The 25,324-nt window shown below is 37.8% G+C and overlaps 1 protein-coding gene across 7 annotated transcripts in view; it reads left to right on the plus strand.

Annotated features, from left to right (window-relative positions):
- The window catches only part of SMCHD1 (structural maintenance of chromosomes flexible hinge domain containing 1), a 164,500-nt gene that overhangs the window by 106,604 nt on the left and 32,572 nt on the right, over window positions 1–25,324 (plus strand). For all 7 annotated transcript variants that reach the window (XM_051851361.2, XM_008261120.4, XM_051851360.2 and 4 more), the window contains 8 exons: window positions 7,087–7,174; window positions 8,022–8,153; window positions 12,660–12,812; window positions 19,447–19,573; window positions 19,699–19,818; window positions 20,741–20,826; window positions 21,405–21,527; window positions 23,067–23,257. In XM_051851361.2, the coding sequence (XP_051707321.2) occupies window positions 7,087–7,174; window positions 8,022–8,153; window positions 12,660–12,812; window positions 19,447–19,573; window positions 19,699–19,818; window positions 20,741–20,826; window positions 21,405–21,527; window positions 23,067–23,257 (1,020 nt within the window). The remainder of the gene's footprint in view (window positions 1–7,086; window positions 7,175–8,021; window positions 8,154–12,659; window positions 12,813–19,446; window positions 19,574–19,698; window positions 19,819–20,740; window positions 20,827–21,404; window positions 21,528–23,066; window positions 23,258–25,324) is intronic.

Consider the following 25,324-nt stretch of genomic DNA (forward strand, 5'->3'; position numbering starts at 1 on the left):
TTATTTAATGTTTTAATGCATATTTTGTTACAGTGTAATTCAGACTTGGAGATGCTTGCCTGCTTACCTAGGGAAAAGTATTTTGTGATCAAATAGAAAATGTTAATATCTCTAATTTTTTATTGTGATGTTGTTTGGGAAAGATGTGGGTTTGTTTTTAAACTTTATGAAATGGTTTAAGGGAAGGTTTTTTTGATGGATGTATTAGCTTAGAAGCCATCAAAGTCATCAGAAGAGTCCATTTATGGTCAGTTGGAGCTATTTGTAATTTTCAGTTATTATAAGACATTTCCTGAATTCTGAGATTATTGAATGAGCACTTGTTGAAGAAATGTCAAATTGCTGTAAAAGCTTCTGAGCACTCTGAATTTTATATTTTGTGTGTGTGTGTGATAGACCAGTAGCAAAATGTTCAGACCAGACTCTGTCCTTGGACTGCACTTTGAATAACATTACCTTTGGTCTCTTAGGTGCTCTCAAATTATTGCACAGAGCTGACTTAGACCTTTTAGATTTATTTCATTTATTTGAAAGGCAGAGTTGGAGAGAGAGAGAGACAGAGAAAGATCTTCTATCCATTGATTGACACAGGGCCACAGTAGCCAAGGCTGGTCAGATCAAAGCCAGGAGCCTGGATCTCCATATGGATCTCCCACATGGGTGGCAGGGGCCCAAGCAGTTTGGCCATCATCCTCTGCATTCCTATGCGTATTACAGGGAGCTAGATAGGAAATGAAGCAGTTGGAACTTGAACCTGCACCCATTTGGGATATTAGTGGTGCAAGCAGCTGGTTAATCTGCTGTGCCTCAACCCTGCGTATATGGCTTTCTTTTCAGTCTGTTAAATTATCTTTCAGTGCTTGAAGTCTACCAATATGTTTGAGAATTAGACTCTTTAATTTTAGCATAAAATATTTATGTAGTGTGTTTCAGTTGAATTTTAGCATTAGTTTGAAGGAATTTTTTTTTTTTTTTTTTTTACAGAGTGGACAGTGAGAGAGAGAGAGACAGAGAGAAAGGTCTTCCTTTGCCGTTGGTTCACCCTCCAATGGCCGCCGCGGCCTGCGTGCTGTGGCCAGCGTACTGCGCTGATCCGATGGCAGGAGCCAGGTACTTATCCTGGTCTCCCATGGGGTGCAGGGCCCAAGTACTTGGGCCATCCTCCACTGCACTCCCGGGCCACAGCAGAGAGCTGGCCTGGAAGAGGGGCAACCGGGACAGAATCCGGTGCCCCGACCGGGACTAGAACCCGGTGTGCTGGCGCCGCAAGGCGGAGGATTAGCCTGTTGAGCTGCGGTGCCGGCTTTGAAGGAATATTTTAATCTTTTGAAAAGAATCATGTTTTAGAACTAAAATAATCACATATGTTTTGGAATTAAGTAGAGTGGTAATTTCACAACAGTGTGAATGTAGTGAATACTGATGACTTGTACTTTAAAATGTACATGTCAAAAATAATCATACACTGTCAGTTTGGATAATACACTCAGTATTTTAACTTGTTTCAATATACGGTATTGAGTATGTTTGAATAAATGAAAGTAATATTTGCTTTTCTGGTATATAACAGTCACTAGTTTAGGGGTTCTACATCTAATCTCTTAATCTTTTTCAGCGAGTTACAAAACTTGTAAGATAGTGCACAAAACAACAAGATGTAGAACATTGTGATTTCCCCAAAGTGAATGTCTGTGCAGTCACTGTCAAAGTCCTTTACATCTGAAACCCTACCTTATGCCCCTCCCAATGGTTACCTCCTTCCTTCCTGTTGTGTATGCTTTGTGCACACACAAATAGACATGCACAAACCACAAACACAGTTCTGACTTGATTTGCTTTAGATTTTTGTTATCCAAGCACACATCTTAAAGTTTCTGAGTTAGCTGTGCTCATTTTTTAATTTAATACATACACTATGGTCTTTATGGCTTCTTTCACTCAGCGGTGTGAGATGAGTCTATTGTGTGGCATATAACTGGAAATGCATTCATTTTCATTGCTATTCATCCATCCATACAATTATCCAATCTACTATTAGTGACTATTTGCATTGTCTACAGCCTGGGGCTATTTCAAATAAACATTGGTACACATGTGAAGTGAAATTACTGGGTCAAATAATCAGTGAAACTAATATGGATGTGTATGTTTTTCAGTAACTGTTACCAAAGATTTTTCGAAGTATTTATACCAATTTCTCTTCCCCCCAGCAATGTATGGAGATCTTACTGTTCTGTATGTTTACTAACATTTTGCTTTGTCAGTTTTTAGACTTCTGGTGAATGTAGTGACATCAGATTCCCTTTTTTAAAGTTTGAGAGAATGAGCTTCCATCTGCTGTTTAACCCCTAAATGCCCACAATGGTAGGTCTGGACTGAGCCAGGCCAGGCCAGAAGCCAAGAACTGAGAATTCAGTCCAGGTCTCCTACCCTGATAGTGTGAACCTAATTACTTGAGCCATCACTGCTGCCTCCTAGGGTCTGGAGCTGGAGCCAGATATCAAACCTAGTTCCTAATGCAAGCATTTAACACAAAACATATTTTTTTTTATAAAAGATGTATTTATTTGAAAGAGTTACAGAGAGGGGTAGAGACAGAGAGAGGTCTAACATCCGCTGGTTCACTCCCCAGATGGCCACAACGGCCAGAGCTGCGCTGATCAGGAGCCAGGAGTCCCTTCCGGTCTCCCATGCCGGTGCAGGGGTCCAAGGACTTGGGCCATCTTCTAATGCTATCCCAAGCCATAGCAGAGAGTTAGATCGGAAGAGGAGCAGCCGGAACTAGAACCGGCACCCATGTGGGATGCCTATGCTTCAGGCCAGCGCTTTAACCCACTGTGCCACAGCACCAGCCCCAACACAAAACATATTAATACAAATGTTTCAGGAATTGTGTGCCACTTTTATCAGTTCAAGGTGGGAACCCTTCTGAAATTTAAGCTCACAGATGGCAGCCAAGGGCCTGTCTGGCTAGCAAACTTTTTTAAAGATAGCACTCTGGGTCTTCTCAGTTAACTCTTTGTGTGAAGTTGATGGTCAAGTTTTGTTTTTTTTTTTCTACACATATATGCTGTATTATTTATTGGAAGGAATTATGTACTCATACATATGTGGCATTATTTCTGGACTCTATTTGGTTTATTGGTCTGTTTGTCTATATTTTACTAATACTACTCTGTCTTGATAACTGTCCTGTGGGACAAGTCCTGTATACTTGTTCTTCATACACATCTTGGATCTTTGTTTTTCCATATAAATTTTAGAGTTGGTATATCTAGTTGAGATAACAAAAACACAATTTCAGTAATAACCTATTGGAAATTTGTTTGGGTAGAAATTTAAGGACATCTTAATCCATAAATAAGGTGTATCTTTCCATTTGAGTTTTTTTTTTTTTTTTTTGCATTCCTCTTAAAATACTTAGAGTTTTGTCAAAGTAATGTACATTTTTCTTAGATATATTCCTAGATAGTTGATTTTTATGATATTTTTATAAATTGTATCTTTTAAAACATTTTTGTTTGTGGCATGTAACTGACATGTAGAAATATATAGAAACATTTTTGTTTGTGGCATATATAGAAATCCAGTTGATTTGTGTATATCGATCTTGTAGCAAATCTCTTTGTTAACCTCCTTTATTTCTAATTTTATTTGTAAGTCCTTTGGGATTAAAAAATGTTAGTTCCAATAGATTTGTTTACTTTCTAAACCTTGTGAATTTCCTTTCTTTGCCTTGCATTACTGCTTTGGTGTGGAGAATGTTACATGGATATGATAAGAGTGATCTTCCTATTTTCATTCCCAATCTCAAAGGGAACCTTTCAACATTTCACCCCTGGTTACTGTGTTTATTTAGGGTTTTTCTTTGCTTAGCCCTTATCAGACTGTTTTTTTCTGATTCTCTTTTTTAAAATATTTATTTATTTATTTGAAAGTCAGAGTTACACAGAGAGCAGAGACAGAGAGAGAGAGAGGTCTTCATCCACTGGTTTACTCCCTGATTGGCTGCAATAGCCAGAGCTGCACAGATTCAAAGCCAGGAGCTTCTTCCGGGTCTTCCACGCGGGTGCAAGGGCACAAGGACTTGGGCCATCTTCTGCTGCTTTCCCAGGCCATAACAGAGAGTTGGATGGGAAGCGGAGCAGCCAGGACTTGAACCGGCTCCCATATGGGATGCCGGTGCTTCAGGCCAGGGCTGGCCCCTTTTCTGATTCTGAGAAGAGTTCTTATTGTGAACTGACATTAGAGTTTATCATCCATTAAGTCAATATATGATATTTTGCCAGTTTTTTATTATGAATTATAGTATATTAATTTTCTGAATGTTCTGCCAACCTTGGAATTACTGGAACAAATCTACTTTTATCATTTTTATATATTAATGGATTTTTTAAAAAGATTTATTTATTTATTTGAAAAAGTTAGAGATCTTCCATCTGTTGGTTCACTCCCCAGATGCCCACAACAGCCAGGGCTGGGCTAGGACAGAAACTGAGCCAGCAACTCAATGCAGGTCTCCATATGAGTAGCAGAAATTCAGCCATCATTGCTGTCTCCAAGGATCCTGCACTAATAGGAAGCTAGAATCAGATATTAGAACTGCAAACCAAATCTAGGCATTCTGATATAAGATGCAGATGTCCTATCCATTGGCTTTACCACTGGGCCAATGATCACTCCTCAAGAAGTTTTTGTTCTTTGCTTTTAAAACTTTGAGAGACCCCTCCTATCAGCTGGCCCCACCCCAAAGGCCCAAATGGGCAGAGGCAGGGCTGAAGCCAGGAGGCAGGAGGGAAATGTTTGATCCCAGGTGGGTGGCATAGGGAGGGTGTGGGGCAGGTAGGCCGCAGTAGCACAAGGCTGGAACCTAGAAGTAACAACTAACTTACACAAGCCACTCAAGAAGTTCCACCTTCAGCTTGTAGTTCTGTGTGGATCAACTCATTCCATTGAGAGACTACTGCCAAGGAGTGACTGGGTTCGATTCCCACCTCTTTCCAACTACCCATAGTAGGACCCAAGCTTTCGGATTCTAAACGGAAACACCTGTGTGGGGCTTGGGATTAGGACTGCTGAGTCCACCCTCCCAGGACCCAGGAAAACATCTACCAGGTTACGATGGCCCCTACAGCACAGCAGGGCCCCCTGCCCAACCTAACCCAGACGTTGGCATTACTCGGTAAGCTCTACGAGGCGCCCTCCCGGCAAAGACAGGGCCAGGGAGCTGCCGCCCCGTCAGTACACTCCACTCAGCGGAGCAGCCGGCGAGGCAATGGGACATCCCGACAAGGCTTCCTCGGCAGTGAAGAAGTTTTTAAAAATAACAAATCATGGGCACCGGTTCTAGTCCTGGCTGCTCCTCTTGTGATCCAGCTCTCTGCTATGGCCTGGGAAAGCAGAAGATGCCCCAAGTCCTCGGACCCTTGCACCCATGTAGGAGACCCTGGAAGAAGATCCTGGCTCCTGACTTCAGAACCACCAGATGGAAAACCTCTCTCTCTGTCTCTACCTCTCTCTGTAACCCTGTCTTTCAAATAAATAAATCTTCAAAATAACAAATCAAAACCAAAGGAAGTAAATGAAATTTAACAGTAAAATAAATATAGAGTACCCTTGAACTTAAGTTTAAATTTTTTTTTAAAAGGATCAGTTCTATGTTGGAATTTTTAATCCTATCTTTTTCATCATGAGTGATTAAAGTATTTAGAATTCCTCTAGGTCTGGTTTAATTGTCTCTTGTTGCTGTTTTCATTCAGGTTTTCTTTGACTCTTCATGCACCTACATATCTTGTTATTTTATTTATGGAAATAATTAGATGTCTAAGTAGTATCTTTCCCCATTGAGTATTCCCTTTTATCCGTTTTTGAGGCTATTACCAGATTTAGTCCAGTTTTAGAGACTGAAATGATTCAAAATTGAATTGTACTTTCTTTGGGAACGTGTCTACTTTAGGTCTACCTGTTGTCGTGAATGTGCTACCAGAAATAAATAACTAACTTGTTTCCTGGCACCCTCCATCCTGTCCTGCTGAATTACTTTATTTTAGCTTATTAGTTCTTGAACATTTTTAAGCAATTTTTTTTTCACATGGCTGTTTTAATCAGTAAGAGTTGGTCTGCCATTTAGAAGAAGGTGATTTGGGTCGGTGCCATGGCTCACTTGGCTAATCCTCTACCTATAGTGCCGGCACCCCAGGTTCTAGTCCCGTTGCTCCTCTTCCAGTCCAGCTCTCTGCTGTGGCCCGGGAGGGCAGTGGAGGATGGCCCAAGTGCTTGGGTCCCTGCACCCGCATGGGAGACCAGGAGGAAACACCTGGCTCCTTGCTTTGAATCAGCACAGCGCTGGCCATAGCAGCCATTAGGGGAGTGGACCAAAGGAAGGAAGGCCTTTCTCTCTGTCTCTCTCTCTCACTGTCTAACTCTGCCTGTCAAAAAAATTTTCAAAAGTTAAAAAAAAAAAAAAAAAGAAGCAGATGATTTGTTTAATTCTTACTGCAACTCCTGGAGTTATTTCTTAGGGAAAACATGGGTTCAGTTCAGATATGTATTTAAACCCCATGTGCTTTTTAGTGCTACTTTATGCCAGTACTTCATTAATATGAGTGACATGTAAAACCTACCTTAGGGATCATGGAGCACATTGTGTCAGACAAAATATATTATTGAATGTCATTCATCTTTTCATTGTGGGTAAAATATGACCAAAGAAAGTTAGTAAGCGTACCACTTAATAGGTGCTTTTTCTTATTTATAATTAGATCACAATGAATACCTTGTGATTATGGAGTAAAAAAATAAAGGAATGTAGATCAGCAGATTGTCTATAAGATTGAAATATAGAACTGTCAGACATTCATGATAATAGAAATAAAGCAAAATTCATTTGACACATAATTTATCAGTTTTTGTCTGATCACTGCTTTCTCAACGTTACATTCATATTTCATTTTATCATACCCAGAGCCTTTGTTCTCAATATGTTGTAAAAGAAATGTACAGGTAAGAGAGACCTGATTAACCTTAATAGTCAAAAAGTATTTGTTGAGTGAATGAAAATGAATGTAAAATTTCTGTTTAATTTAGGGATAAAGCAATTCCTAACAAAGTGGGGACATACTGTATCCAGTTTGGTTTTATGATGGATAAAGCAAATACTCTCAACAGTGAACAGGTTTGCATACCTTCGTTGTATACCATGGTTACCTTTACATTTTCTTGTAGTCTAGGAAGGAAATATCTTGTTTAAAACTGAATTAATTTCTGGATGCAAATATAGAGGCAGTAGACCTCCAGTTGTCTATGGGGGTGAGCACATTCCAAGAAACCCAGTGGATGCCTGAAAGTACAAATGTGACCATAGCATAATCTGTTTTCCCTGCATGTACATGTCTGAGATAAATTTTAATGTGCAAGTTAGGCACAGTAAGAGATTAATACAATAATAACTAATAAAAATGGAACAATTAAGATAGTATACTGGAACAAAAATAATTTAAATGTATGAACTGTTTATTTCTATGATTTTTCCATAAATTTTTGGAACGTAGCTGATCATAGTAACTGCATCCATGGACAAGTAGGGACTATTATAATGAGATTTTTCCAGAAAATAGAATATACTTAAATTATGTTCAGCAATTTGATCTGGTACAGAAGGCACCTTTCACTTCCTCTTTATAGTAAAGACTCATTTAGTAAGAATTTCAGTGTATATCATGTTAGAGTTGTTTATAACTGTACAAGAAAAAATATCAATAATGCTTCAATTATTAGAATTCTCTGTAATAAAGCTTAAGGTAATTTTATGTTTATTTACTATTGTCAGTATTTAAAAGTTAATCTGATTTGCCTTTTATCTTGAATTTTAAATGTAAATTGATTTCTTTCAAGAGATTAATGAAAATAAATTTTAGAAGGTAGTGTTTTATTTCATTTACTGTATGCCATCCTTATATCTTCTCCCTCATAAATACTAAAGCTTCAATATGTTTTTAATCGGAATGCTTTTGTTTTGTTAGGTTATTATTGAGGTTCTACCTAATCAACCTGTGAAGTTAGTTCCCGAAAATCAACCAGCTACACCAGCTGTTTCTAATGTTCGCTCAGTTCTCAGTAGGACCTTGGTCAGAGATTTATGTCTCAATGTCACGGTAATGTTTATTTCCTTCCAAAGCTACAGAGGGTAATAAGAAAAATTGTTTTTGATATTAGAGTACAAAATGTTACTACAGAGTCCAGGTTGATCATTCCATTTAATGTTATTGGGAAAGCTCATGCTAGTGAATTAAATTTTTGGGTATGAATAGAGACTTTATAACATAATACATAAAATAAGTATAGATACACTAAAACCTGGCTTAAAATCAAAAGTCTGCCTGCCTTTCCTAATACTTTTATTCTCCTATTTCATGTTTGCATTGTGAATGTAAGTTGTATTTCAGTTAACTGAAGGGACAGAGGAGATGGGTAAGTATTTTTAAGAGATTTGCTCTAATGACTGAACATGGTTAAGGAAGAAGGCTCCTCAAGAATATTGGCAAATAAGCAGCAAACAAAGCTGCCAAAAAAATATTAACAGAAACAGATATAATAAAGTAGTGGGAGTTAAACTTTATGGAAAATTTGACTGGTGAGATGCTTGACTCTTTTTTTAAACTTTTACTTTCCTATTTTAGACAGTGAATGGTTTTTTTAATTTTTAGATTAATAGTAATTGTACATATTCACAGGCTACAGTGTGATATTTCAGTACATGTATACAATGCATACTGATCAAAACAGGATAATCAACATTTCCCCTTCTTTGCCATTATTTTTGATTGGAGGTTACAATGTATACTGGATTCATGTGAACTGTAGTCTCTCCATTATGCTGCATAACACTAAGCACTTACTCCTCAATCTAGTTCTGATTTGGTAATTGTTATTCAGACTAACTGCTCTGTCCTCCCCGCCACTCCCAGTCTCTAGTAATTTTGTGTTTGGATTTAGTTTTCTTAGCTGTCACATATGAGGAAGAACTTTTACTTGTCTTTCTGAATTTCACTTATGTCACTAATATTGTATCTTCCAGTTTCAAGCATTTTGCTACAGATGACAGGATTTCATTTTTTTTTTATGACTGGATAGTGTTCCATTGTGTTCCCCTTCAGTCCCCCCAAACCTTGAATCCATCATCTCATTCTCTTCTGGCCTATAGGGCTTCTGCTAAGAAGTCTGTTGTTAGTCCAATGGGTTTTTCCTTTGTGTATAATTTGACATCTGTTTTAGGATTCTCTCATTGTCCTTAAGTTTTGACAGTTTGACTGTAACATGCCTTGCAGAAGGTCTTTTTTGTTTGAGTCTGGTTGTGGTCCTTTAAGATTCCTGTATGTAAATGTATATTTTTCTTACAAGACTTGGATAGCTTTCAACTATTATTTCATTCAATAGGTTCTCAATATTTTTCCTTCTCTTCTCCTTCAAATATCCCTATAATATGACTATTTGCTTAAAGGCATCCCCTATATCTAATGGGCTTTCTTCATTCTTTTTTAATGTTTCCTCTTAATTTTTATGACTGAGTTATTTCAGAAGTCTTGTCCTGAGGATCAGAAATTCCTTTTTTTCTCCTTGGTCTAATTTGTTGAAACTTTTCAATTGTATTTTTTATGTCATTGATTAAAGTCTTATGTTTTCTGTCTCTGTTGAATTTCTCATTCATATGCATTGTTTTTCTCATTTCTTTGAGTTACTTATCTGCAACCTCTTGAATGTCATTGATTTTTTTAAGGTGATTTACAATTACTTATTCTTTAGGCATTTCATGGATTTCCTTTAAATCAGGATCTCTTTCTCGACGACTTTTTTTTTTTTTTAAGTTTCATGTTTCCTGTGTCCTTTAGTTGATTTCTGTGCATCTAGTATAACAGTTCTTTCTTCTTTATGGATTAACTCTCATTGGAAAAGACTTTCTTGTTTAGGTAGAATGTTGTATGCAAAGTTTGGCTTTGATTCTAGGTAGCCCAGAAGTATAATCTCAGAGATTTCTTTAGCTGTAATCAGTGTCGGCAGTGTCTGTGAGTGCCACAGTTGTCTGGTCTGCAGTAGTTCATGGAAGTAACATGACTTTGAAGTGAACATGGACTTACAAAGGTGTGTGTCTTTAGGCTCCAGAGAATTGGGTATCAATCACAATAGGATGTGTGATGGCAGTAGCCACTTTCTTGGTGCTGTGGGATACAGGATCCCATCCCCTTGTTCTACCAGGCAAGCCCGCGTGCCGCATCTTTGGCACCAATGGCAGTGGTGCAGGAACTGTGTAATGGGGATTGAACCTTCCCCAGGTCCTGTGGGTGGGAATAGGTGATATTGGAGCTTATAGCACCAAAGCTCTACTCCCAGCACTAGAGGATGTGAAGGGGACCTTGCCCTTCTCCCATGGGGTGAGTGCAGACCATACTGGGGATTGAGCACTGGCGGGTATGGACCTGGAGCAGTGGTATGTGGGTAGGATCTATTTTAGGTCCCATATGATGGGTTCTGGTGACATTAAAGAATGAAGTACTGATAGCATCCTGGAGCTTCTGTGTGGGAAGGGTACCTTGTCCAGGTCCCACGGGAAAAGAGCCAGCATCAACAGTTACAATCCTAGAGCTGTAAAACTCGCAGGTATCTTGCCCACAGTTTGATCACAGGTTATGCTGGGGATTGTGCACTACTTAGTGTAAACCTGGATCATGGAATGCAGATATGACCTTTCCCAGGTTTAATGGACAAGCTCAGATAACTGGGATTTATAGAATAAACAGTCATGGATGCAGAGCTGCAGAATGTCCTTACCCTGTGCCTTGATGTGAACTCTGGTGACTGTGGAAATAACTCCAACAGTCACAGTCCCAGAACTACAGGACTTGGAAGGCAGCTTACTCCGGTCCCATTTGGTGATCACATGTTGTACTGGGGATATGCACTAGCAAGTACAGACCAGGAGCAGAGGAATGCAGATAGGGCTATCCCCAGGTTCCATAGGAGAGTGCAGGTGTCCCTGAAACTTAGAAAACCAGCAGTCCCAGAGCTGCAGGATGTAGCAGTGCATTATACAGGTCTCACAGGTTGGGTGCTAGTTATAATGAAGATCGTGGACTGACAGGCACCAGTCTGAAGACAAAGTCCCAAGAAGCAGAGGGGAGCTTCCCTAGATTGTACAGAGCAAGCAGGTAAACGTGGCTCTGGGGCTTTTGCCAAGCAGTGCTGCAGCTGCTGGATGCAGAGATGCCTGATCTCTGCCCAGTGAAGCAGTCTGGTTTGGGCCAATAGTGCTTCTGGTGGTGACAGGGCCGCCTGTTGTTTTCTAATACAGAATGGAATTTAGCAATGGCTGATTTTCATTTAGTTTTTTCAGATTTATTTATTTATTTGAAAGGCAGCATGACAGAGAGAGAATGAGAGGGGGAGAGATTTTTCCATCTGTTGTTTCATTCCCCAAAAGGCTGCAATGGGATGAGCTGGGCCAGGCTGAAGCCAGGAGCCAGGAGCTTCTTCTGGGTCTCCCACATGGGTGTAGGGGCCCAACTACTTGGGCCATCTTCCACTGCTTTTCCCAAGCCATTAACAGAGAACTGGATTGGAAGTGAAGCAGCCAGGACTTGAACTGGTGTCCATATGGGATGCTGCCACTGCAGATGGAGGCTTAACTGTCTATACTACCCTGCTGGCCCCAGTAATGGCTGTTAAGCAGCTTGGATCTGGGGCTTTAGGCGCAGAGAGAGGTAATGTTGTTTTCTTTTTGGGAACAATGCAGTCGTTTGGACCTCAGTTTTCTAGACTGGATTTAAAGCCAATGAAGACTGTGGGATTTTCCTGCGGTTAAGGCTGTTGGACTATGGTGATAGCTGGGGGTTGCAGACATGTGCAATCAGTACCTTTTCCGTGGAAGACAGAGTCTCCCTGGCCCAGTCACCTGGTTATGAGCTGTGATATGCTTTGTTCTTTCTGCTAGCTTTCCAAATTTCAGTGCAGTTTAAATTTGCTGGTACTTCTTTACTGATGTTTTCCTTCAGTCAGTCTCTTGGAAACATGTCCTCACATTATTCTGATTCTTTGTGGTGGAGGTTAGGTGCAGAGTCTCTTTACTTGCCCTGAGATTTAGGACAGTTAAATAAAGAGACTTCTCTTTGCCAGACATCATATTGGAAATTACTACAAGGGTCTTGGAGTCCTTGTAAGCATCAAATATTGTCTGAAGAGTGTAGAATATTTCATACATACAGGTCTGTTGCTTTTCAAATGTATACAAATGTTGTTAAAATTAGTAAAATAATTAAAAAGCATAAGTTCAGAACATGTTTTTGTTAAGCATTTTTTTTACATGAATGGGTGCTTAAAGTACATAAAAAGATGAAATTTAAAAATGGGAAATCCCTATGTGGTTTACAAAGTTAGGAGCCATTGAATTAAATGGAAGTCTGATTCTCCTGTGATTTTTGGAACTGGTTTCTGCCTGTGTGAGACACATAAATTTAAAACTGAATGCAGTGTTTGGATCGAGAAGGATCAGAATAATGATTGGGAATCTATAAATATATTTCTTATGTCTCATTTGTATGTGCCCTTTTTGGGTTTTAATTTTCTACACAGTTCTTCTAATTATTTATTTCCCATTTTTTATTTTTAAGGATGAGTATAGCAACCATACTGGACTTGATTTGGTTGGTACTGTAATAGCTACCATTAAAGGTTCTAATGAAGAAGATAATGATACCCCACTCTTTATTGGAAAAGTTAGAACACTTGAATTTCCTTTTGTGAATGGTTCAGCTGAAATCACAGTAAGTTTTTATATCTGTTGGTGAATAAGATTTCTGTTTTTAAGTTTTAACTATATTATGATGCCTGTTCTTTTGTATGTATAGGTATGAACATATTTCTAATTACTGCAGGAATACTTTGTGATTTTGCCCTCAGTTACTACAAATTTAACCCAGGATTATTACTAAGACCTTTTTATTTATGGGATGGCAGACACTTCTCTGATTCTAGTGATTTTTTCATGTTAGTTTCAATGTGATTTTCATGATCCATTGAAAAGCTAACATTGTCTGATAGAAACTGATCAAAATGTGTAGCTCGGGTAAAATTTAATAAACAGGGGCCAGCGCTGTGGCACAGCAAGTTAAGCCACCGTCTACAGTGCTGCATCCCATATGGGTGCCGGTTCGAGTCCCAGCTGCTACACTTCTGATCCAGCTCCCCCTGCAAATGTACTTGGGAAAGCAGTGGAGGATGGCCCAATACCTTGGGCCCCTGCACCCACACTGGGGAGACCCAGATGAAGCTCCTGGCTTTGGCCTGGCCCAGCCCCAGCTGGTCGCAGCCATTTGGGGAGAGAACCAGCGGGTAGAAGATTTCCCTCTGTCTCTTTTCTCTCTCTCAGACTTTCAAATAAATAAATAAGTCTTTAAAATATTTTAGTAAACCAGTTTATTTTAATAATTTTTTCAGATATATGTTTCATTTCTGTATTAAAAAATACACAATGATGGGGCCAGCGCTGTGGTGCAGCAGGTTAACACCCTGGCCTGAAGTGCTGGCATCCCTTATGGGTGCTGGTTCAAGACCAGGCTGCTCCACTTCTGGATCAGCTCTCTGCTACGGCCTGGGAAAGCAGTGGGAGATGGCCCAAGTCCTTTGGGCCCCTGCACCCGCGTGGGAGACCCGGAGGAGGCTCCTGGCTCCTGGCTTTGGATTGGCACAGCTCCGGCCATTGCGGCCAGTTGGGGAGTAAACCATCAGATGGAAGACCTCTCTCTCTCTCTCTCTCTCTGCCTCTCCTTTCTCTGTGTAACTCTGACTTTCAAATAAATAAATAAATTAAAAAAAAATACACAATGCATGAATCTTCATCAGTAATCATAAAGATCTCTTCTATGTATATCTTCTGTTTTTTTTGTTTTGTTTTGATTTTAACTGTCTACTTATTTATTTGAAAGGCAGTGTTAGAGGGAGAGGCAGAGAGAGAGAAGTCTTCCAACTGCTGGTTCCCTCCCCAGATGGCTGCAGCAGCCAGGGCTTGGCTGAACTGAAGCCAGGAGCTGGAAGCTTCATCCAGGTCTCCCACGTGGGTGCAGGGGCTCAAGGACATTTCTGTTGATTTCTCATTTTCTGTCACTTTCCCAGGCACATTTTCAGGGAGCCGGTTGAAAATTGAAGCAGAGCAGCTGGGACTCAAACCTGCACCCAGCCATACGTGGGGCGGCTTAACCTGCTACACCATAGCACTGGCCCCATGTATATCTTTTTAAATATATTATTTCCCAAAATTACTGGTAGTAAAGATTGATTTGAAATAGAATAAATGCATTTTAATCCTTTTGTTAGTTATTGGCAGTTACTGTTCATAGTTTCGCCAAAATTATATATTTATATTCTTCATGTTAACAACATTATACATTAACAGTTCTTTAAATTCTAAGCCATTTCTTAAAATTTTTTTCTTTGTTGCTGATAAGGTTGAACAATTTTTGTTTTTAATTTGAGAGAGAGAGAGAGAAAGCACTCCCATCTGCTGGTTTACTTCCCAAATGGCCGCAGTGGCCAGGATAGGGCCAGGGCTGAAGCCAGCTGCCAGGACAGGAACTCAACTCCCATGCAGGTGTCAGAAACCCAGTTACTTGAAGTCATCACCACTGCTAGCAGGAACCTGGAGTCAGGAGCCAAAGCTGGGTATCCAATCCAGGTACTCCAGTGTGGCATGCAGGCACGTTAACTGGTGTCTTAACCACTAGGCTTAAACACCTGCCCCAACAGTTTTTGGTGTTGATCACTATAGGATTGTCTGTTGACTTTTTTTCTTTTGGAATGTTTATCGTTTTCTTCTTAGTTATGTATTAAACATATTAATGGTCTTTTATATGCAAGAACCTGTTTCTGCATTTGTTTTTTAAAATTTTACGTTTGTATAGAGGATAACAGATTATTTTCCTAGTACTATTGCTAATGATTGTGTGCCTTTAATCTTCTGTGAACCTGGATTTTATTTTGGCCCTTTTTCAAATTCATTAATTATCTTGGCATAGTTGGTAAATCTTTCTGTACCAATAAATTTTTGTACCAAGAATTTTGTTATTGTATCTAATCTATCACTAATATCAGAGGTTTAATTACATAAGGCTTTTAAGCTGTGTACATGCTAGGTGTACCTAGCCTAAAGTTTGACTTATTGTCTAGCAACAACTAACCAGTATAGCATTTTTATAAATTAAAATGTTCTCAACATTTAACATTCTGGAATTTTTACATTAAGATCCGAAATTCTGAACTTACTTGGAAAAATCTAAAGACCTGACAGCGTTAGATAAATTCTCTTAATTACAGTCCTTTGTGGGGCCTGAATAGTGGCTGTTCCTCTCAGTGCAGCTGTGTTCTAGTCATCCACATCCGTGGCACATTTATTTATTAAGTTATTTGAGAGGAAGAGAAAAAGCTCCCATCTGCTGATTCATTCCTCACATGTCTGTAATAACCCAGTTACTGTAGCTGTATCCAGTCAGCTATATCCGTGCTACTTCTTTTAATCTCTAATTTATGTATATCTGTACATATTTGTTTTAGACAGAGAGATCTCCCATCTGCTTGTTCAATCTTCATATGCCTACTACAATAACCCAGACTGAAGCTGGGAGCCAGAAACCCAGTCCAGGTCTCCCATAATGGCAGATACTCAACCACCAACCACTTGAGCTATCACTCGATGCTTCACAGAGTCAGCATATGCAAAACGCTGGAATCAGGAGCCGAGCTAGGACTTGAACCTAGACACTCCATTATGGGGTCCAGACATTCCAACCACTAGACCAAATACCAAGTACATATCCCTCTTTTTTTTGTTTTAAATAAAGATTTGTTTATTTATTTGAAAGAGTTATTGAGAGGGAGGGAGAGACAGAGAGAAATCCCCACCTGCTGGTTCATCCCTCAATGGCCAGGGCTGAGTCAGACTGAAGCCAGGAGCTGGGTTTAAGAGCCCAGACACTTGGGCCATCTTCCACTGCTTTTCCCAGGCCATTAGCAGGGAGCTGGATCTGAAAAGGAGCAGCTAGGACAGGAACCGGCACCCATAAGGATACCAGAATACCAGGCAGTAGTTTTACCCACTGCTTCACAATGCCAGCCCTACATGTTCCTCTTTTCATCTCTTGATATTAAGAACAATTTTATTTGCCACTTATATTTACACTTGTTCTATTGGTTTTACTAATTAATTAATTTATTTGAAAGAGAAAGACAATTCCCATCCACTGGTTCACTCTCAAAATGCATGCAATAGCTGAGGCTGATGCCTGGAGCCTGGAACTCAATCTGAGTCTCTCATGTGGATGGCAGGGACACAAGCACTTAGGCCATTATCTGCTGCCTGCCAGGGTGCACGTCATCAGGAAGCTGGGATCCAAAGCAGAGTTGAGAATCAAACCCATTTTCCCTATTTACCTGTGTCCTTTTTTCTTGAGCCCTCTGTAACCATTCAAAGTTGCAAACCCTGCTGTTCCCCAGCAGCTGCAACTAAAATACAAGCTTCATGCCACATGTATTAATTACCTCTTACCACTAGAGGTCCCTAATATCTCACCGAACAAGCCGAAAACTCAAGTCCTGTTTGGCTCCTGCCTGGTGTGTTGTCTATGTCTGAGCAGAGCTGGATTTAGGAATCTAATTTTTAACAGTATGGTTTCTTTTTGTTTTTCTGTTTGTTTGTTTTTGTCCTTGGGAAGCTCAGAACACCACCAATATTTGTAAATGTTCCACATTTTCTTGAAGAGAATGTGTTTTGCCTTTTGGAAGTTATCTAAATTTGTAATTTTTCAAGTTTTTACTTGTGTCATTCAAATTCTCTATATATAATTTGTATACTTGAATTAGAAATTTCTGACAGTTTTCTTAAGTTTAATTGGGATGTACTTTGTTTGTTTGAAAGGCAGAGTTAGTGACAGGCAGAGAGAGAAAGAGAGAGGTCTTCTATCTGCTGGTTTACTCTCCAAATGGCCTCAAGGCTGGAGCTGTGCCCATTGAAGCCAGGATCCTGGAGCTTCTTCCCCGTCTCCCACGTGGGTACAAGGGCCCAACAACTTGGCCCTTCCTCTACCACTTTCCCAGCCAAGTAGAGAGCTGGATCTGAAGTGAAACAGCTGGGACTCGAACTGGCGCCCACATGGGATGCCAACATTGCAGGTGACAGCGTTACCCACTACACCACAGCACCAGCCCCTTGTTTGTTTCTAATATGCATAATTTCCATTTATACTTGGGTCTAGTTTTAGACTCCAGTTCTCTTCATTTCTATTATGTGTATCCTTTAAAGAAGAGAGGTTGGGGCTGGTGACGTAGTCAGGCTACCACCTAGACACTAGGATCCCGTATGGGCGTTAGTTCAAGTCCTGGCTGCTCCATTTGTGATCTAGCTTCCTGCTAGTGTGCCTGGGAAAACAGTGGAAAATGGCCCAAGTGCTTGGGCCCTTGCATCAGTTTGAGAGACCTAGAAGAAGTTCCTGGCTCCTGGCTTCAGTCTGGCCCATACAGGCCAATGTAGCCATTTGAGAGATGAACTAGCCGATGGAAGATATCTCTCTCTTTCTCTCTCTCTCCCCACCCATGTAACTACCTTTCAAATAAAATAAATAAATCTTTAAATAAAGTGTTTTTAAAATAGAGACTTCTTTAAAAAATACATTTAACATTAAAAGTTAAATTTTATGTATCAAGCATATTTTAAGATAGATCGATTGATTTGAAAGTCAGAGTTAGAGATAGGGACAGACCATCTGCTGGCTCTCTCCCCAGATAGCCACAACCACTGGGGCTGGGCCAGGCCAGGGCCAGGAGCCAGGAGCTTCATCCAGGTCTCTCATGAGGGTGCAGGGTCCCAAGGACTTGGGCCATCCTTCTGCTTTCCCAGTCACATTAGCAAGGAGCAGCTGGGTCTCAAACCAGTGCCCATGTGAGTTGTCAGCATTGCAGGCAGCAGCTTAACCAGTTAGGCCACACAGAAGTCCCATATAAGCATATCTTAAACAGAATTAAAAGAACAGTGACAGTGTGTTGATAATTGTTGATTCTGAGTGATGAATATGTAGAAGTTCATTACCTGCTTCTGTAATAGAAAAATATGAGCAAACAATGAAAGAGAAGTTATAAATGATCAGTAAATATACAAATTATGACCTCCATATCACTCAGAGATGCTAGTTCATTAAAACGATAATAATTGGTTGATTTATAAACACTTTTTAATAAAACAAAACAAAAAAAAAATGACTGCTGTTTACCGTTGACCAGCATCAGGGGAATTGGGTACTCTCATCTTACCATTGGTGAGAGCATAAATTGATACAGCCTTTTTAAGAGAAATTTGATACCTACCTATTAAAATAAACTTTTAACTAATCATTGTGTTTTTCATTATCCACCCTAGAAAGCACTTTTCAGAGACAGATTTTCTGCTGCATAATTGTTAAAATTTTTAAATGAACTAAATGTACATTAACTGATGAAAATATTATATATATTTATATCATGAATAAAATTTTAAAATTGGTATTAATATGTATCACATGAAGTTAATAAATAAAATTGAGTGCTGAAAGAAAACTGCTAGAGTATTTTCTTTAAATAGAAACTTTTAAAAATATGTTTATATTCTTGTAAATAAATTGAAAGCAGCTTTCAGAAACTATATGAAATTGGTAGTTTGTTTAGTGGTAGGCTTATAAACTATTCTTTGGTAAAGAATGTTATGTTGTACATTTTTAAAAAATTTTTATATCTTCGTGTGTAAATTGTATTATAGTCTAAGAAATAAAGCAGTAAGTATCTAATTTCCTGTAGAACTGTAAAAATTCACTTGGGATAAAAATATTTATATTTTAATCTTTTACTAGTCATATGCTGTGATCTTATGTTAAAGTATATCAAAAAGTTCTTTGTGCATTCATGAAAAAAATACCATTCTTAGAAAACTGATCTTCAAAGCTTTTGAGGCCCTCTTTGACACTTGGGACTGGTGGGTCTGCTTCCATGGTAACACTGTAACCTAAACTCAGCATTGGGCTTTGGATATTTCTTTGTGATTGTTTTTATAACTTTCACAGCAACAGCTATTTCATACTGCTTCAACTTAAAATTTAGAATCCAAGAAAAAATATCTTAATCAAGATATATGGTTTGAAAGAAAAGATACTTCTTAAAGTTTTGTTATATGTAATTTTTTGTATGCCTCCAAACCAATAACTGAAAGGTAAAAAGTTTTATTTATGTCTTGGGTGGTGATGATGGTTTAATGTAAATATCAGTCAATCCTTTGCCTTTAAAATGTAGCACTTAATTGAAAAAATGATGAGGTATGTAACATTTATGCATTGAAAATATAATTTTTAATTTGGGTTATTCCTTACTGCTTTTTTATTTATATAGAGTCTAGTGCTGGCAGAAAATAGCCCCGGAAGAGATAGTACTGAGTATTTCATTGTATTTGAGCCTCGCCTGTCACGTTTATCAAGAACTTTAGAACCATATATCCTACCATTTATGTTTTACAACGGTAAGTTTCTAGGAAAACAAGTGGTTAGTGGTATTTTAGATAATCCTGTTTTGCTTTCCATTAACATGTCTAGGGATCTAATCATGCTGGTGAAGTCAAAATTTTTTGTTTATTTTTTGCTATAGATGTTAAGAAACAGCAACAAATGGCTGCACTTACAAAAGAAAAGGATCAATTATCTAAGTCTATTATTATGTATCGAAATTTATTTGACGCCAGCAAACAGCTTCTTGATGAAATGAAATGTGAGTCATCTTGTATTCAATGACAATAAAAATTATACTTTACAGGCTGGTGGAGCAGCAGATGGAGGCCCTGTAGAAAGACAGTAAAGATGCTTTATGTTATTTTGTCATTTGGTGCTTTTTAAGATGAAGTATTCCTCATTTTAAATGAATGTGTATCCTGCGTATAATTTATGAAAATTTGATATTTTGTTAGGACTCTGGAATCTGGAAAACTGAAGGCTATTAACATAATAATACTGTTAATATCTAGTTTCAGTTTTTGGAAAAAGATACTGGATCACATTATGACTGAGAGAATGATGTGTAATTTAGTTTTTAGTATGGGCCATGGGCTGTATGTGTTTAGTTAAAATACCTTTAGTATGTTACACCTTGGAAATGTACCAGGCAACCCACACTGGTTCTGAAATAGGTAACTTCTTTTTTAATCAATCCACAGAATGTTTGCTACAGTTTTCAATAATGTTTCTGTACAGTTAAGACAAACATTTACCAAGTTGTGCTCTATTTTATCTTATCCTTTGTCAAATTTTTTGCTATAGTTTTTGGGTTAGTGTTAGTTGCAAAGTTAGACTATAATAGGCATTAAGTTGAGTAATGAGATACAGTACTAAAAATTATTTCTATAAAGTCTTAGTTGGCTCTTGAGAGCAATGTTGTACAATTAATATGTAATCATGTGAATAAAATAACTTTCCAAGAGCACTAGGAATTTGCAGTGTATCTCCCTTACCTGCATTAATTTTGTTTCTCAGTTTTGCATATTAGAAGTGAACCTAAAGACTTTGAATTTCTGAGCTATTGCATGTCAGTTTTCATTTTAGTATAAAGCATTAAAAGGAATTTAAGTTGACATATATTTAAAACCTGTTTTGGACCTTTCAGAAATTGATTCTTTTTCTTTGTTTTTTGATTTTAGGCCAAGTTGAAGAAGCAAAGTTAAAGGAGGCTCAGTTGCGAAATGAACTAAAAATTCATAATATTGATATTCCTGCAGCACAGCAGGTACAGTTTTTAAGTATACATCAATTTTTTTGAAATTACATTCTGTTATTACATTTTGTAAAAAGCCACTCCCATTTTATTGGAAATGCTGTAAGCACTATTGTTTTAGGGTACAAAGACATAAGTGCACCATATTCATTTACTAAACATTAAAAGTGGCTAATAAAATGATAACGTGCTCTTTTCAAAGAAGTTTTTAATGTGATGACGCCAATAAATGCAGTCAATAAGACTCCAACTTGAGTAATACATTGAAAAGACTATAAAGAAAAACTAATATATACATGATTTAAACAAAATAAAAGTAACAAAAAGCAATACAGAGTTTTACAAAACATTCTTTTGCATGATAATTCGGTCTCAAATAGTATAGGTAGTATATTTCTTAAGTAAGAAAAAATATTCAATGAAGTAGGAGCCTAACCATGGGCAGTAGGTGGTGGTGTTTCTTAGGTTATGCCTACTAATTACTATTTCTGAGTTATCCAAATTGTCGATTTTCCTCTACTATCACTATAATAAGCTACCTGATACAATAGCAGTTGGCTCTGTAGTTAATTTTTCTTTATGAATTACAGATACCACACATTGAAGCACTTTTGAAAAAAAAGATGTCAGAACAGGAAGAACTAAAAAAAAAACCCAGAAGATCATGTACTCTTCCAAACTATACAAAAGGCAGTGGAGATGTTTTAGGAAAGGTTTGTGCTTAAGCCTTTTAAGAAGCAGTATATATTATCTTTTGTGTTGTTTAAAAGAGATACTATAAAAGTTTTTTTTTTTTTTTTTTGTAATTAAATTCCCTGCTCTCATTACCACAACAGAGATTTGGCTGTTTAAAACTGAAATCTGTGAGGAGTAGTAGTATTGAGAGCTGTGATAGAAGTTGTTAATGTTATTTTCTACTTAGAGATACTTTCATGTCATGGGGCTTTAGAGGTAGCCAAGACTGTAAAAGTGGCTGAAACTTAAGGAAGACTATAGAAGAAAGAAATGTCAGACTTTTTCTGAATTCTGACTCTAATGTTTTTAGAGAGTGAGTTATGGGCTGCTCCTCAAAATTAAGAAACAGCAATAACAAACAAAACTTTATGTGTATTTGCTACCAAGTGAAAGAGTACCAATCTTTCTGTTTTCTTTTCTATTTGGTTTTGCCTGGTACATGAATTTGTTTTCATTTTTACCCTATCATTATTCAGCCATGAGCATTCTATTTTATGTTTTTGAATCAGAATTTCTATTTGCACTTATTAGGAAGTTCTTTAGCTAAGTTTATTTTTTCTTACATCTTTTATCATCCCCTGCAGTTTCCCTAACACTTGCAGTTTTTAATGCTCTTAAGATTTGATTTCCACATTTCAGTGATTCATCCAAAATTCTTGCTCAGTATGTTAAGATTTTTACCAACATATAAATAAGTTTTCTGAATAGAAATGTATTTTAAGGTCTTTTGTTAAGGTATTTCTCGTTATATATCTTGAAAGTCTAGGAGAAATCTATAAAATTTAATTTTATGTAGTTTCCCCTGTCCTCTCAGAAGTATAAACCCTACCCTAATCAATAAGAAAAAACTGCATTCTCTCCAAATCTTTCTTAATCATCATCCTTGCTTCCCTTTAAAAAATCATTTATTGTAAAACTAGAATAAATTATCATGTAACTATAGTAGGGAAAAAGTGGAGAATTGCCCCTAACCTTATATATAGTTTTAGCATGGTGACTACCACCGTTAACATGGATGTTTTAGTCTTTTTTGCCCCGATTCCAAATTCTTGAAACTCCATTCCTAAATGAGGAAGAAATAGTGGTAGTCGTAAGGTTTAGAAAGCTATATTAACTTTAACTATTTTGAATTAAATGCTAAAACTGCATTATTTTATCTATATAGTATTTAAATAAATAAACTGTTTTATCAACAAGGAAATCCCAATTATAAGGATATTATTAAAGTGTGAAAAAGTATATATTTAGTTAGCTGATAAGAGTAATAATTTTATTTGCTTAATTGCTAATTTACTGAAGTTTAGTCTATGGAAAAACTTCCAGAATTTAACAGCAGAATGAACAGCTATATATATATTCAAGCCAGTACATTTTTGTATCTTAAGAATTTAATCCATGTGAGTGCTGAAGAAAGGTGTTCTTTGCTATTTAGGTTTGAGCTTTTAAAATATTTATGATCCAATTTTTATATACTACTTTTTAAAATTTTTACTTGATTTTATTAAAATGGGTTGTAGATTGCACATCTAGCACAAATTGAAGATGATAGAGCTGCAATGGTTATTTCTTGGCATCTGGCAAGTGACATGGACTGTGTAGTTACTCTAACCACTGATGCTGCACGTCGGATCTATGATGAAACCCAAGGTCGTCAGCAGGTGTTGCCCCTTGATTCTATTTATAAGAAGAATATTCCAGATTGGAAAAGGTTAGAAAAAACTTGGACATCATAATTTTTTCTGAAATATATTTTAATCAAAACCCTGAATTTAAAAAGATTTCTCTAAACTATACCTAAAACAAACTTAGAAGTGACTCAAATTACCTCTATCAATTTTGTGTTCACAAATGAACACAATTTAATCACATGTACTGATATGTTTATTTGCCAGCTAAATATTATTTATATATGTGGTATATTCACACACAAACATAGGTACACACAAACCCAGAGTAAGTTTTTGGCCTTTGGAACAGGATGTTACTATTATTAATAGAATGTGGAGTACCTTTATTTGGAGTAAGCCTGGAGATTTAAGAAGTCTTCTAAAAGTTCGTGGAAAATGCATGTTGTGATAAAACTGCATGGGTTTCAAAAAATGTCTGTGACAAAATAAACAACATCTTTTAATTTCATTTTCCATTAACTTTTGAAGTATTCTCATGCATGTCTTTTGTCCTTTTTATGTCCTGTGAAAATAAGCCATCATTTAACGTAAAGAAGGTCTGCTATTATAATCATCCATAAATGTTGGAACTACCAATAGCAGTTAAAATGTAAGAGATGATGTAGCTAAATATTTCATCCTTATTTTAATATGTCCAGTTTGTTTAAATAATTGTTTCTTGATTTATTTTTCATAATGCTTGTTTTTAAACAATAACCTTGGAAAATAATTTAGTGTTTTTGCTCTAATTCTTTTTTAATATTTATGTGTATTCTGCCTGTTTTTTAAAATTCACCCAAAAAGACTAGAAGGCTATCCTAACAAAACAAAAATAAGAATATGTAAGTTTCAGCCAATAATTTTCTCAAATTCTCATTTTTTTGAAGATTTATTTATTTATTTATTTGAAAGAGTTACACAGAGAGAGGAGGAGAGGCAGAGAGAGAGAGGTCTTCCATCTGTTGGTTCACTCCCCAGTTGGCCACAATGGGCTGGTGCTGTGCTGATCCAAAGCCAGGAGCCAGGAGCCTCCTCCAGGTCTCCCACGCGGGTGCAGGGGCCCACGGAATTGGGCCATCTCCCACTGCTTTCCCAGGCCATAGCAGAGAGCTGGATCGGAAGTGGAGCAGCCAGGACTCAAACCTTTGCCCATATGGGATGCCATGCTACACCACAGTGCTGGCCCCTCTCAGATTCATAACCAAAGTTTTGCAAGACGCATATTTGGGTAGGAGTGAAAACTTGAAGAAAAATAGGAACTCATATGCAGAGTCTGCCGCATCAGTAAATTTAAATGTCTTTTGTTCGTGTAATCTGAAGACAGATTGAGGAAATAGTTGGGACTTGAACTTAAATGTTTCAGATTCTAAAATCTCACTCCATGTTCACATCATGGGAAGTCGTGAGGGGTCATAATTATATCATTGATAAAAGTATATTTTGTGAAAAAATATGCCCACTAGGATGGCCCCTTTTCTTTAAGATTTTTTTATTTGCTTGTTTGAAAGAGTGACAGAGAGAAAGAAATCTTCCATCCACTGATTCACCCCCCAAATGGTCGCAACAGCCAGAGCTGACTCAGGCTACAGCCAGGAGCCAGGAACTCCATCCTGGTCTCCCACATGGGTGGCAGAGGCTCAAGCACTTGTGTCACCTTCTGCCTTCCCAGGCATGGTAATAGGAGGCTGGATCGCAAGTGGAACTCAAAGCAGCACTCTGATATGGGATGCTGGAATTAGATTCAATGGCTTAACCTACTGGCTTACCCCTACTGTCCCTGGGGTAGGGATAGGATGGCTTTTCACCTTAATCTCTGTAGACCATGTTAAGAATCCTTGATGTAGAAAAGATACGCATTTGTAACTTAGGGCTGAAGTTTGCTCTCAAAATGAGTTTTTGTCTCTGTTTCTAGTATTTTGCTTTATTGGGATGGAGTTATTTCCTGGTGCCCCTGCTCCACTGTGTGGAAGGGAAAATCTCTGTCACCCTAATCAATCAGGCACGCCAACAACACTGTCTCTAAAATTCCATTATTATCCATGGCTTCAATTGCTCTTTCTGTTCTGTGAGAGAGACAAGGTGTAAGGTATTTAGAGGTGTCTCCCTCA

The sequence above is a fragment of the Oryctolagus cuniculus genome, chromosome 10 (genome assembly GCF_964237555.1).
Source record: "Oryctolagus cuniculus chromosome 10, mOryCun1.1, whole genome shotgun sequence".
Lineage (NCBI taxonomy): Eukaryota > Metazoa > Chordata > Mammalia > Lagomorpha > Leporidae > Oryctolagus > Oryctolagus cuniculus.